Here is a 14,828-nt window from a genome sequence, read left to right on the forward strand (position 1 = left end):
GTTTATCAGGCGACAGTGCCGAACTGTATCGAACGCTTTCTGGAAGTCGAGGAAAATGGCATCTACCTGGGAACCTGTATCTAATATTTTCTGGGTCTCATGAACAAATAAAGCGAGTTGGGTCTCACATGATCGCTGTTTCCAGAATCCATGTTGATTCCTACAGAGTAGATCCTGGGTTCCCAGAAATGATATGATGTCGTTATTGTTGTGGTCTTCAGTCCTGAGACTGGTTTGATGCAGCTCTCCATGCTACTCTATCCTGTGCAAGCTCCTTCATCTCCCAGTACCTACTGCAACCTACATCCTTCTGAATCTGCTTAGTGTATTCATCTCTTGGTCTCCCTCTACTATTTTTACCCTCCACGCTGCCCTCCAATACTAAACTGGTGATCCCTTGATGCCTCAGAACATGTCCTACCAACCGATCCCTTCTTCGGTCAAGTTGTGCCACAAACTTCTCTTCTCCCCAAGCCTATTCAATACTTCCTCATCAGTTATATGATCTATCCATCTAATCTTCAGCATTCTTCAGTAGCACCACATTTCGAAAGCTTCTATTGTCTTCTCGTCTAAACTATTTATCGTCCACGTTTCACTTCTGTACGTGGCTACACTCCATACAAATACTTTCAGAAATGACTTCCTGACATTTAAATCTATACTCGATGTTAACAAATTTCTCTTCTTCAGAAACGCTTTCCTTGCCATTGCCAGTCTACATTTTATATCCTCTCTACTTCGACCATCATCAGTTATTTTGCTCCCCAAATAGCAAAACTCCTTTACTACTTTAAGTGTCTCATTTCCTAATCTAATTCACTCGGCATCGCCTGACTTAATTCGACTACATTCCATTATCCTTTTTTTGCTTTTGTTGATGTTCATCTTATATCCTCCTTTGAAGACACTGTCCATTCCATTCAACTGCTCTTCCAAGTCCTTTGCTGTCTCAGACAGAATTAGAATGTCATCGGCGAACCTCAAAGTTTTTTTTTCTTCTCCATGGATTTTAATACCTACTCCGAATTTTTCTTTTGTTTCCTTTACTGCTTGCTCAGTATACAGATTGAATAACATCAGGGAGAGGCTACAACCCTGTCTCACTCCCTTCCCAACCACTGCTTCCCTTTCATACCCTTCGACTCTTTATAACTGCCATCTGGTTTCTGTACAAATTGTAAATAGCCTTTCGCTCCCTGTATTTTACCCCTGCCACCTTCAGAATTTGAAAGAGAGTATACCAGTGAACATTGTCAAAAGCTTTCTCTAAGTCTACAAATGCTCGAAATGTAGGTTTGCCTTTCCTTAATCTTTCTTCTAAGATAAGTCGTAAGGTCAGTATTGCCTCACATGTGCCAACATTTCTACGGAATCGAAACTGATCTTCCCCGAGGTCGGCTTCTACCAGTTTTTCCATTCCTCCATAAAGAATTCGCGTTAGTATTTTGCAGCTGTGACTTATTAAACTGATAGTTCGGCAATTTTCACATGTGTCTGACAGTGTGTTAAGATGTTGATCTGATGGCATCATCAGGTATGACTGGTAGTGGGCACAGGATGATTGTAATTGAGTCACAAGATCAGTGGAAACTAGTCCATTGGCTGGATAAATCATGTCTCTCAGTTCTCCAGAGTGGTGCTCACGTCCAGTTGTGTCTTAATCCGGGCAAATGTGGGCAACGTTATGCTACGGCGGACGTTCTCCTCAGTTTGCTCGAGACAGCGGCCGGTAGTCAGAGTCACTACGACAGGTGTGGACGGTGTGAACTTTTTTGTGGATCACCTGTTTGCTGAATGCTTAGTGTCTTCTGTCACAGTGGTGGAATCTTCCAGCAGGATAACTATCTGTCTTACAAAGCCAGAATCTTGCTACAGTGATCTGAGAAACATTATAGTGAAATCACACTGATGTCTTGGCCGCAAAATTCGCTTAACCGGAAAAACATCTGAGACACCATTTTGATGCCAGCACCACCCTGACGAACCCCCTGGCCCGAAGTTCGCAGTAATTGTGTGACCTGGTACAGGGCGGATGGGCAAGAATGAACTTCCTATTAAAATCTTTTTATAACTTTTTTTAATACTTAACCAATTATTGTGAGGCAAAAAAACTTTAGTGCCCTACTAAGGTAGAATTGTTAGGCATTGCTACAATTCAAGTTAAGCACCACCATTATCTATATTTGTGTATCAAACAATGGAAAATTCAGGATGGAATGTAACAATATTACGGGAAAGGAAGTTGCTGCTCAACATATAGTGGAGGTACTGAGTCACAAGTAAAGCTTTCAGCCGGTAAAGCCTTCGAACACACACACAGACACACACGCACGCCTGCACGGTCGTGCGCTCGCAGTCTTAGGCAACTGAGGCCTCCCTGTGGGCAGCAGCACCACTGCATGAGGGGAGTGATTACTGAGTGGGGGTAAGGCCGGTATTACACTATCAAATTTCTTTGTCAAATATCTTCGTCCAATATCTTTGTCAAAGATATTTGATGGTGTAATAGGGAACTTTGTTAAATGTCATCCAATATTTGATCAAATCTAACGCCTCGCTGTAGATTTGATCAAAGAAGTCGCTTGTCTTCTGTTCACTGGAACGTGATATGTTATCATATGGAGTGCTAGCATAACTGCATTCTGTCGTCTGTAGTGTTTTTATAAACATTGCTGGTAAATACAATTGGTGTGTGCCGACAACTACAAAATTAATAGAGATGTACGAGGTGCATTCAAGTTCTAAGGCCTCCGATTTTTTTTCTCCGGACTGGAAAGAGATAGAAACATGCGCATTGTTTTAAAATGAGGCCGCATTCATTGTCAATACGTCCCAGAGATGGCAGCACCGTACGGCAGATGGAATTTTACCGCCAGCGAATGAGAACTGTTTTAAATACTTAAAATGGCGACGTTTTCCTGACTTGAATAGCGTGCAATCATTTGTTTACAGAATTTGCATGGTGTGAAACCAATTGAAATTCATTGACAGTTGAAGGAGACATGTGGTGACGGAGTTACGGATTTGTCGAAAGTTCGTTCGTGAGTGTGACAGTTTAATGAAGGCAGAACATCGTGTGACAACAAACCGAAACAACCTCGGGCTCGCACGAGCCGGTCTGACGACATGATCGAGAGAGTGGAGAGAATTGTTTTGGGGGATCGCCGAATGACTTTTGAACAGATCACCTCCAAAGTTGGCATTTCTGTGGGTTCTGTGCACACAATCCTGCACGACGACCTGAAAATGCGAAAAGTGTCATCCAGGTGGGTGCCAGTGCTGAAAAAATGATGGTGTCTATGTTCTGGGACAGCGAGGGCGTAATCCTTACCCATTGTGTGCCAAAGGGCACTACGGTAACAGGTGCATCATACGAAAATGTTTTGAAGAACAAATTCCTTCCTGCACTGCACTAAAAACGTCTGGGAAGGGCTGCGGGTGTGCTGTTTCTCCGAGACAACGCACCCACACATCGAGCTAACGTTACACAACAGTTTCTTCATGATAACTTTGAAGTGATTCCTCGTGCTCCCTACTCACCTGACCTGGCTCCTAGTGACTTTTGGCTTTTTCCAACAATGAAAGACACTCTCCGTGGCTGCACATTCACCAGCTGTGCTGCTATTGCCTCAGCGATTTTCCAGTGGTCAAAACAGACTCCCAAAGAAGCCTTCGCCGCTGCCATGGAATCGTGGCGTCAGTGTTGTGAAAAATGTGTACGTCTGCAGGGCGATTACGTCGAGAAGTAACACCAGTTTCATCGATTTCGGGTGAGTAGTTAATTAGAAAAAAAAATCGGAGGCCTTAGAACGTGAATGCACCTCGTATGAAGCTGATGAAGCGCTTTACAACGTGAGGCACGCTGAATACAAAAATAGATTACGAAGATTGGAGACCTGACCTAACATGACCTAACCTAACGTGACCTAACCTAACCTGACCTAACCTGACCTGTCCTAACCTAACCTAACCTAACCTAACCCTGTCCTGTAGCAAGGAATCGGAGTGTTACAGTGAGCCTGTCTTCTGCAGATGTAGCAGTCCTTAAGTGAATATTGTGCTTTGCGATATGAGGATACACTTCACTGAGCGCATACAGAAATGTATGCTCATCCACTCTTCAGTAATTGATGTACGACTTGACATCCTCCACTATAAGCTCACGTAACAAGTTTTGTGGAATGCTTTTATCGTGTCGTCATAAAACCCACGGCTTCACCCAGATATGTTTCCTTTTTTTTCCCCCGCTTCTCTTCTGCATGCACACACAGTGCAGTTGTGGTACATGCAACTGCTGCGGTTAATAACAAGTTGTTGTTGTCAGCCATCTTGAACCTTGACGAAAAATATGATGGCAGTGTAATACCCCTTATAGCGCTACGTCAAAGATCTTTGTCAAATTTATTTGACGAAATATTTGATCACATCTTTGATCAAATCTTTGACAAAGAAATTTGATAGTGTAATACCGGTCTAAGGAGGGGCTGGGGTTGGGAGGGGAAGGGGTGACAGAGCTGCAGATGGGGGCAGAGGAGATAGAGGAAGTGGGGGCAGAGGGGGTGGCAGAAAAGGAGAGAAGTAAAAAGACCGGTTCCGATGGTGGAATGGTGGCGTTGTAGTGCTGGAATGGGAACAGGGAAGGGGCTGGTTGGGTGAGGATAGTGACTAACGGAGGTCGAGGCCAGGAGGGTTATGGGATATATTGCAGGGAAAGTTCCCACGTGCGCATTTCAGAAAAGCTGGCATTGGTTGGAAGGATCCGTATGGCACAGGCTGTGGAGCAGTCATTGAAGCATGTCATGTTTGGCAGTGTGCTCAGAAACAGGGTCGTCCACTTGTTTCTCGGCCACAGTTGTTAGGAGGCCATTCATGCTCCCCACCTCTCGTTGTGCCCTGAAATGAGAAATGTCCTACCCACTATCCTTCCCACCCCACCCACAGTGGTATTCCACTATCCGCCGACCTTAAACAATATACTCGTCCGTCCCTACACAACCCCTGTTCCCAACCCCGTACCTCGTGTCTCCTACCCCTTTAATATACCTAGATGCGAGACCTGTCTCGTACATCCTCCCACCACCACCCACGCCAGTCCGGTCAAAAACATCACCTACCCCATCAGAGGCAGGGCTACCTGTGAAACCAGTCATGTGATATACTTACTAAGCTGCTGCCACTGTGGTGAATTCTATGTGGGCATGACAACCAACAAGCTGTCTGTCCGCATGAATGGCCACCTACAAACTGTAGCCGAGAAACGAGTGGGCCACCCTGTTGCTGAGCATGCTGCCAAACACAACATCCTTCATTCGGCTGCTTCAGAGCCTGTGCCATACGGATCCTTCCCACCGACACCACCTTTTCTGAACTGTGCAGGTGGTAACATTCCCTACAATAGATCCTACATTCCCAAAACCCTCCTGGCCTCAACCTTAGTTAGTTATTGCCCTCATCCAGCTCATTAACTAAGGTACGAACATATGGCATTGGTTCCCAAGTATGCGAGTGGCTCGAAGACTTCCTAAGTAACAGAACCCAGTACATTGTCCTCGATGGTGAGTGTTCATTGGAGGTGAGGGTATCATCTGGAGTGCCCCAGGGAAGTGTGGTAGGTTCGCTGTTGTTTTCTATCTATATAAATGATCTTTTGAATAGGGTACATAGCAATGTGCGGCTGTTTGCTGATGATGCTGTGGTGTACGGGAAGATGTCGTCATTGAGTGACTGTAGGAAGATACGAGATGACTTGGACAGGATTTGTGATTGGTGTAAAGAATGGCAACTAACTCTAAATATAGATAAATGTAAATTAATGCAGATGAATAGGAAAAAGAATCCTGTAGTGTAGCGCTTGACACAGTCATGTCAATTAAATATTTGGGCGTAACATTGCAGAGCGATATGAAGTGGGACAAGCATGTAATGGCAGTTGTGGGGAAGGCGGATAGTCGTCTTCGGTTCATTGGTAGAATTTTGGGAAGATGTGGTTCATCTGTAAAGGAGACCGCTTACAAAACACTAATACGACCTATTCTCGAGTGCCACTCGAGCATTTGGGATCCCTATCAAGGAGGAGTGAGGGAGGACATAGAAGCAATTCAGAGGCGGGCTGCTAGATTTGTTACTGGTAGTTTTGATCATCACGCGAGTGTTATGGAAATGCTTCAGGAACTCGGGTGGGAGTCTCTAGAGGAAAGGAGGCATTCTTTTCGTGAATTGCTACTGAGGAAATTTAGAGAACCAGCATTTGAGGCTGACTGCAGTACAATTTTACTGCCAACAACTTACATTTCGCGAAAAGACCACAAAGATAAGATAAGAGAGATTAGGGCTCGTACAGAGGCATATAGGCAGTCATTTTTCCCTCGTTCTGTTTGGGAGTGGAACAGGGAGAGAAGATGCTAGTTGTGGTATCAGGTATCCTCCATCATGCACCGTATGGTGGATTGCGGAGTATGTATGTAGATGTAGATGTAGATCCCCTTCCCTGTTCCCACCCAGTGCAGAACACAATGCTTCACAATCCATGCTGTGTGGATCCATCTACATCCACATCTATGTCAACATCCATACTCTGCTAACCTCCATGAAGTGTATGGCAGAGGGTATGTTCCATTGTACTGGTTATTAGTGTTTCTTCCCGTTTCATTCGCATATGGAGCACGGGAAGAATGCCTCTGTGCAAGCAGTAATTTTTCTAATCTTATCCTCAGAATCCCTGTGTGAACGATAATTAGGTGGTTGTATTATATCCCCTGAGTCATCATTTAAAGCTGATTCTTCAAACCTTGTTAGGAGACTTCCTAAGGATAGTTTGACTGTCTTGAAGAGTCTGGCAGTTCAGTTTCTTCAGGATTCTGTAACAAAGAATGAAGGCTATCACGAGCAGATGACATAGCTGCTGGTAAACTTTTCAGGATGTGAGGTCACGGTCCGTGAAACTCTTCTATTCTTGACGTTTTGTCGAAGACTGCGCTGCACATCCCGACTCGGCGCAGTCCTGGACGAAACGTCAAGAATAGAAGAATTTCACGGACCACAACCTCTCATCCCGAAAGGCTTTCTAGGCACGTGTCAAACAAACCTGTGATCGTTTGTGCTGCCCTTCTCTGTATGTGTCTAGTATCCACTGTTAGTCCTATGTGGTGTGGGTCCCACGCACTTGAGCAATATTCTAGAACTGGTCACACGAGTGATTTGTAAGCAGTCTCTTTAGCAGACTGATTGTACTTGCCCAGTATTCTATTAATAAACCAAAGTCTGCCAGTTGCTTTACCCCTGCCTGAGTCTAAGGGATCATTCCATTTCATATTCGTACAAAGTGCTACACCCAGGTATTTGTCCGCAGCTCGTGGTCATGCGGTAGCGTTCTCGCTTCCCACGCCCGGGTTCCCGGATTCGATTCCCGGCGGGGTCACGGATTTTCTCTGCCTCGTGATGACTGGGTGTTGTGTGACGTCCTTAGGTTAGTTAGGTTTAAGTAGTTCTAAGTTCTAGGGGACTGATGACCATAGATGTTAAGTCCCATAGTGCTCAGAGCCATTTTGAACCCACGTATTTGTATGAGTCGGCAACAGTGACTCACTGATATTATGGTCGTAGGATACTATATTTTTTCGTTTCGTGAAGCACACAGTTTTACATTTCTCAACATTAAGGGCAAGTTGCCTATCCTCGTAGATCTTATTAAGATCTAACTGAATATTTATGCAGCTTCTTTCAGACAACTGCATCACCTGCAAAAAGTCTGATTTTACCGTCAATATTGTCTGCGAGATCATTAATATGGAACATGAGCCGCAAGGATCCCAACACACTTCCCTGTGACACACCCGAAGTTACTTCTACATCTCACAATGGGCGTGCCTTCGAGTTTTGGGTGGGAAGGGAGAGAGAGATTCTTACTTTTCTGGTATTTGTCTGACGCGTACTGTGAATGGCACTACCAGTACACGAGATGGCACAGAATACTGAAAAATGTTGGTAAGTGAATTAAAAACACCAAATAATGTAATAATAAAATGCAACATGTATCTGCAAGGAATCTTTGCAAACTGATAAATAATTCTTGTAGTTGTTGTTGGTGGTAGTAGTAGTAGTAGTCGTAGTTGTAGTATAAGGAGCGTTCAAAAAGAAACGAGCCAGAGGCATAATTACAGAAACCAATACCTGTATGTTAGAAGTATTGACCTGGCTGTTGAGACACTCGTCCCACTGTGACACAAGGCGGCGAATGGCTGCCTCATAAAACTCCTGGGACTGCAGTGTTAACCAGGTCCACACGTACAGCTGGACGTAGTCATCAGAGGTGAATTGTCTGCCTCTCAGAGCCTTTTTAAGGGGACCAAAAATGGCGTAGTCACAGGGGGAGAGGTCTGGGCTGTACGGAGGGTGGCCGACAACCTCTCATTTGAATTTATGGAGGAGTGCCCCGACTGTATTGGCCGTATGAGGCTTTGCGTTGCCGTGGAGCAGAATGACACAACAAGTGAGATTTGCCTGGTCGTTTTCATTTGATCTCTTGGCAAAGGGTGGTCAAGGTTTGAAAGGAACGCCGGGCATTCACTACTGTCCCGTGCTGCAGGAAGTGAATCGGTAGGGGGTCCTGAAACTTCATGGCAGATTAAAACTGTGTGCCCGTCCGAGACTCGAACTCGGGACCTTTGCCTTTCGCGGGCAAGTGCTCTACCAACTGAGCTACCGAAGCACGACTCACGCCCAGTCCTCACAGCTTTACTTCTGCCAGTATCTCATCTCCTACGTAAAGTTTGGGAGGTAGGACACGAGATACTGGCAGAAGTAAAGCTGTGAGGACCGAGTGTGAGTCGTGCTTCGGTAGCTCAGATGGTAGAGCACTTGCCCGCGAAAGGCAAAGGTCCGGAGTTCGAGTCTCGGACGGGCACATAGTTTTAATCTGCCAGAAAGTTTCATATCAGCGGACACTCCACTGCAGAGTGAAAATCTCATTCTGGAAACACCCCCCAGACTGGGCTAAGCCATGTCTCTGCAGTATCCTTTCTTTCAGGAGTGCTAGTTCTGCAAGGTTTGCAGGAGAGCTTCTGTAAAGTTTGGAAGGTAGGAGATGAGATACTGGCAGAAGTAAAGCTGTGAGGACGGGGCGTGAGTCGTGCTTCTGTAGCTCAGTTGGTAGAGCACTTGCCCACGAAAGGCAAAGGTCCCGAGTTCGAGTCTCGGACGGGCACGCAGTTTTAATCTGCCAGGAAGTTTCATATCAGCGAACACTCTGCTGCGGAGTGAAAATCTCATTCTAGTAGGTGGTCCTGTTAAAAAGGCTCTGAGGGGTAAACAACGTCCATACGTACGTGCGGAACTGGTTAACACCGCAGCTCCAGGAATTTTACGAGACAGCCATTCACCGCCTTGTGTCACAGTGGGACGAGTGTCTCAACAGCCAGGGTCAATACTTCTAACATACAGGTACTGGTTTCTGTAATCATGCCTCCAGCTTGTTTCTTTTTGAATGCCCCTTATAGTAGTATCAGCAGTGCCCTATAGGGCATTTAAGGGGTGGGGGAGGGGGGGGGGGGAAGAAGAAGAAGAAGTCAGTTAACATAAAGTACAACAGAAGTCATACACCGTGCAGTCGCTTTAATACGACCACCTGTCAAAAGCCTTAATAGCGACCTTTTGTGACACAAACCACTGCGAAACACGCAGGGAGTGTGTCGCTGAGGTTCTGGAGTGTAGTGAGAAGTACGAGGAGCCATCCCGACCCTAGAGTTGTGGCCAACTCGACTAGGTTTCTCAGTTGAAGATACACGGTGCAAAGAGCCCGATCGAGGTGGTATACAGACAGCAGATTGCCTTCATCTGGGCAATCAGTTGCTCGACAGTTGCAAGTCAGTCGGCCTGTACACATTTCCACAGCCACCATTCACCCCTGTCATTTAGTGCCCAGGTTCACCAGTTACCTCGGTGCCGGTTTTGGATAGTTCCATTTTGCCACACACAGTATAGTTTAACCGTGGCAATTTACAAACATAGCCATTTTAATGTCAGTTGGGTCGTTTTGGGGAAGGAGACCAGACAACGAGGTCATCGGTCTCATCGGATTAGGGACGGACGGGGAAGGAAGTCGGCCGTGCCCTTTGAAAGGAACCGTACCGGCATTTGCCTGGAGCAATTTAGGGAAATCGCGGAAAACCTAAATCGGGATGGCCGGACGCGGGATTGAACCGTCGTCCTCCGGATGCGAGTCCAGTGTTTAACCACTGCACCACCTCGCTCGGTGTAATGTCAGTATAATGCCCCGTGTATGTATTGTGGCAGGGACTACACTGCTTTCCACATCCCTCCGACATGCTTTATACGGGCTAATTCACAAAGATAAGCAAATATTTTGATATGTTAGTCTACAAATAAAACTAAAGAAAGAAGTTCATACAAACATAGATCTGCAAATGTTTAGTTACGGAGTTATGGCTAATAAAATATTTTGCCTGAAATTTAGCAATTTTGCCAATATGAAGCCATCACAAAACTGTATGAGGTTAAAGAAAAGCACGACTCCCATTTATTTTGTTATTATTGGTCTGGTGAATCTAATAAAACACGTCCCAGATGTGTATCTGCAGTAGTTTTCCAGAACATCCAGAGAAGCAAAGAAGTAATTTCATAAAATTTTTGATTTATTAACTACTTGACCCAATTTGTTTTTTAAATTCCAGACAATTGCACAAAGTTTTCGACAGGATTTGTAGATAATTTAATTTTGGAAAAATGATGGTAATAACATTAACTGAAACTCTATGAATGTGTCAGATAATCTGCTTTTATTAATACCATAGCACAAGTGAATTCATTTTAAACCAGAAAAAAACTAAGCTCAGTGTTAACAAAGTTGTACAGCATACATACAATTTCACAATAAATGTTCAAAAATGTCTCCACTGAGTTCAGTGCATTTAGCTTCACGTGTCTGTACAGATTTTGTTCCTCGTTTCAGTTACACAGGGTTGTTCTTAATTTTGTCTATTGCATTCATAATGTGAGCAACTAATGTGGGACGTGTATTGATTTTGTCCTTGTAAGCTTTGTCTTTCATTCATTCCCATACACAAAAATCCATTGGTGTTAAATTGGGTGATCTGGTTGGCCACAGACGTGTAGCGCCACAACCAACCCATTTCTGGGGAAAATGTTCACTTAAATGTGTAGTTAATTTAAATGTGTTGGTAAAATATGGAAGCATGCTGTCATTTTGAAAATACATTTGCAATGGCATAGCATTCTTCTTGAAGGAATTTTAAGTACAACTCAGCTGTTAGATGTCCTGGGAAAGTGAATAGTCCAGTAAAGTGTGCATTGATTACACCACACCACGCATTTATGCTAAATCACTGCTGGAAATTGTGTTGCACTGTTACATGTGGGTTTGCTTCAGACCATATGTGCTCAATATGTAAATTGTTTATACCATCTCGCATAAACTGTGCCTCACCAGTAAGTAAAATGTGTTTGTGTAACTGGCGATTAGTATTTAACCAGGTGCACAACTCCAAGCGAAGGCAGGATCTCCCCGATGTAAATGATGCACTTTTTGTTTATGGTAAGGATACAGATTATTGTACTTCTATGTATCCCATACCTTAGATTGTGAAATGCCTAATCGTTAAGAGATATGTCGTACCTGGGCATCCATAATATCCTCCTCATCATCTTCACGTAGCGAGCATTCGTACTGATTGTGAATGATAGGTACAGAACCTGTCTCCTGCAACATTCGAAACACTCTAATAATAGTTCGTGCATTCGGAATCTTCCAAGTTGGATAATGTACGCAATATTCGTTAACTGCAGCTGTAGCATTGCCATCACATTTGCCATAAACAAACACCATATCGGTGTATTCCTCTGTACTAAATTTGAAAGGCATCCCTGTTTCATAAATAATCTACAAACTAAAACAGTTTCTATGTGGTTTCACTTAAATACACTGTTGTTATGTTCTTTCACCGAACAATACAAAAAAACTAACTCATTTCAAGGTTAGGAAACAACTGAAAGAACTCACTAACAGTTGTCAACAATGACATAAACCTTTCTACATTCTTAATGGAAAGTAAACAAATTTACTTTTACAGTAATCTTTGCTTCTCTGGATGTTATGGAAAACTACTGCAGAGACATGTTTTATTAGATTCACTGGACCACGAACAACAAAATAAATGGGACTCGTGCTTTAACCTCGAACAGTTTTTCGGTGGCTTCACATTAGTGAAGTTGCTAAATTTCAGGCAAAATGTTTTATTAGCCGTAACTCCGTAACTAAACATTCGCAGACTTATGTTTGTATGAAGTTTTGTCTCTAGTTTTACTCGTAGAATAACATATTAAAATATTTGCATCTCTTCGCTGGTGGTGACACCTGCCATCTGTGAGTGGTTACTGCACATTGACACCGAACATCGGCAGTGGTCACATTAATGTGACAGGACTGTTTATATTGTGAGTAGTTTGTGTAATGTCTACAATTTACAGTGTAGATGCTTTGTTACTTTTGATACATATTGGCATTAAACAGTCTGAAGACTGGCAGCATAGGTTCATTTATTTACCGTAAAATCTCAGTGCGTTTATGATCTGAAACCACCTCCAATTGTTCCAGGAGGCAGCCACAAGCGGATACACTTCAGATATTACATGGTAAGAGTTTCATTATTTTATTGACACATTTGTTTTGCATAGGAAGGTTGATGCCTTCCTATTTCTTTTTATTTATTTAATTTTTTTTTCCACAACTGCCTGGATTGTCCTTTAGAAATTATCACTGATTGTGGTTGCACAGGAGGTAAATGTTGGTATGGTTCCTGTGAAAAGAACGTGTTCAGTTTCTTCCTCATGCACTCTTAATCCAAACTGGTGCTTTTCTAGTGATGCTGTCGTTGACCACTCATTGATACTGGACTTCCCTCCTGTAGAAATTCACTTCACATATAAATTTAATTTGCAAATAAAAGATAAATATTCAGTAATGTTAAATATTCTAATATCATCAATAACTTGCTGTCTCTCTGTCGTGTGACAAATTGCTTTCTTCTCCAGAGCTCTAGGAACTGAACTTCCTGCTTGTTTCGTCCCTGTTAAGTTCGTATAAATAATGTTCTTTATGACAAATATGGAAGGAAGGAAGCTTTAATCTCCCTTCAATGTGATGGTCATGAGAGATTGAGCACAAGCTCAGATTGTCAAGGACGGGGAAGGAAAGCGGCTGTGCCCTTTCGAAGGCATCCTGGCATTTGCCTGGAGCGATTTAGAGAAATCACAAAAACCTAAATCTGGATGGCCGGAGGCAGCTTTGAATGGGCACCCTCCCGAACGCGAGTCGAGTGGGCTAAACACTGCGCCACCTCGCTCACTGTGACAGATGGGCCTCATCCACTTGTCTCCTCTTATTTTCATCACTACCAGTAATTGGCTGTCTTATCCCTGTCTTGTCCAGACCTTTTAAACCGTCACAGTGAGCAATCATTCGGCACTTTCCGTTAAAGTAGTTCCTGTTTTAGACAGCTTGAGGATAATTTCATTCCTGAATGTACCTGTATTTAACTGTGCATCTAGTGTAATATTTGTCTGAATTGAAATCACTGTTGTTGCCATCACGTTGTTGTTGTTGTTGTTGTCTTCAGTCGTGAGACTGGTTTGATGCAGCTCTCCATGCTACTCTATCCTGTGCAAGCTTCTTCATATCCCAGTACCTACTGCAGCCTACATCCTTGTGAATCTGCTTAGTGTATTCATCTCTCGGCCTCCCTCTACGATTTTCACCCTCCACGCTGCCCTCCAATACTAAATTTGTGATCCCTTGATGCCTCAGAACATGTCCTACCAACCGATCCCTTCTTCTAGTCAAGTTGTGCCACAAACTTCTCTTCTCGCCAACCCTATTCAATACCCCCTGATTAGTTATATGATCTACCCATCTAATCTTCAGCATTCTTCTGTAGCACCACATTTCGAAAGCTTATATTCTCTTCTCGTCCAAACTATTTATCGTCCACGTTTCACTTCCATACATGGCTACACTCCATACAAATACTTTCAGAAATGGCTTCCTGACACTTAAATCTATACTCGATGTTAATAAATTTCTCTTCTTCAGAAATGCTTTCCTTGCCATTGCCAGTCTACATTTTATATCCTCTCTACTTCGACCATCGTCAGTTATTTTGCTCCCCAAATAGCAAAACTCCTTTACTACTTTAAGCGTCTCATTTCTTAATCTAATTCCCGCAGCATCACCCGACTTAATTCGACTACATTCCATTATCCTCGTTTTCCTTTTGTTGATGTTCATCTTATACAGTCCTTTCAAGACACTGTCCATTCTGTTCAATTGCTCTTCCAAGTCCTTTGCTGCCTCTGACAGAATTACAATGTCACTGGTGAACCTCCAATTTTTTATTTCTTCTCTGTGGATAATTTTCCACTCCGAATTTTTCTTTCGTTTCCTTTACTGCTTGCTCAATATACATATTGAATAACGTCGGGTAGGGGCTACAACCCTGTCTCACTCCCTTCCCAACCACTGCTTCCCTTTCGTGCCCCTTGACTAACTGCCATCTGGTTTCTGTACAAATTATAAATAGCCTTTCGCTCCCTGTATTTTACCCCTGCCACCTTCAGAATTTGAAAGAGAGTATTCCAGTCAACATTTTCAAAAGCTTTCTCTACATCTACAAATGCTATAAACGTAGGTTTGCCTTTTCGTAATCTAGCTTCTAATATAACCATCACGTTATCCTCATAAAAGTTTATCAGTGTGCAACTACATGATTACCAATTAATAAATTCCTGCACAAAAG

At 43.4% G+C, this 14,828-nt stretch overlaps 1 protein-coding gene across 1 annotated transcript in view; it reads left to right on the forward strand.

The window, feature by feature from the left end:
• Nucleotides 1–12,673, forward strand: part of LOC124720216 — a 199,118-nt gene extending 186,445 nt beyond the window's left edge. The window contains exon 12 of the mRNA XM_047245537.1: nucleotides 12,632–12,673. Within this exon, the coding sequence (XP_047101493.1) occupies nucleotides 12,632–12,673 (42 nt within the window). The remainder of the gene's footprint in view (nucleotides 1–12,631) is intronic.
• Nucleotides 12,674–14,828: the final 2,155 nt, after the last annotated feature.

The sequence above is a fragment of the Schistocerca piceifrons genome, chromosome 11 (genome assembly GCF_021461385.2).
Source record: "Schistocerca piceifrons isolate TAMUIC-IGC-003096 chromosome 11, iqSchPice1.1, whole genome shotgun sequence".
In the NCBI taxonomy this organism is placed as follows: Eukaryota; Metazoa; Arthropoda; class Insecta; order Orthoptera; family Acrididae; genus Schistocerca; species Schistocerca piceifrons.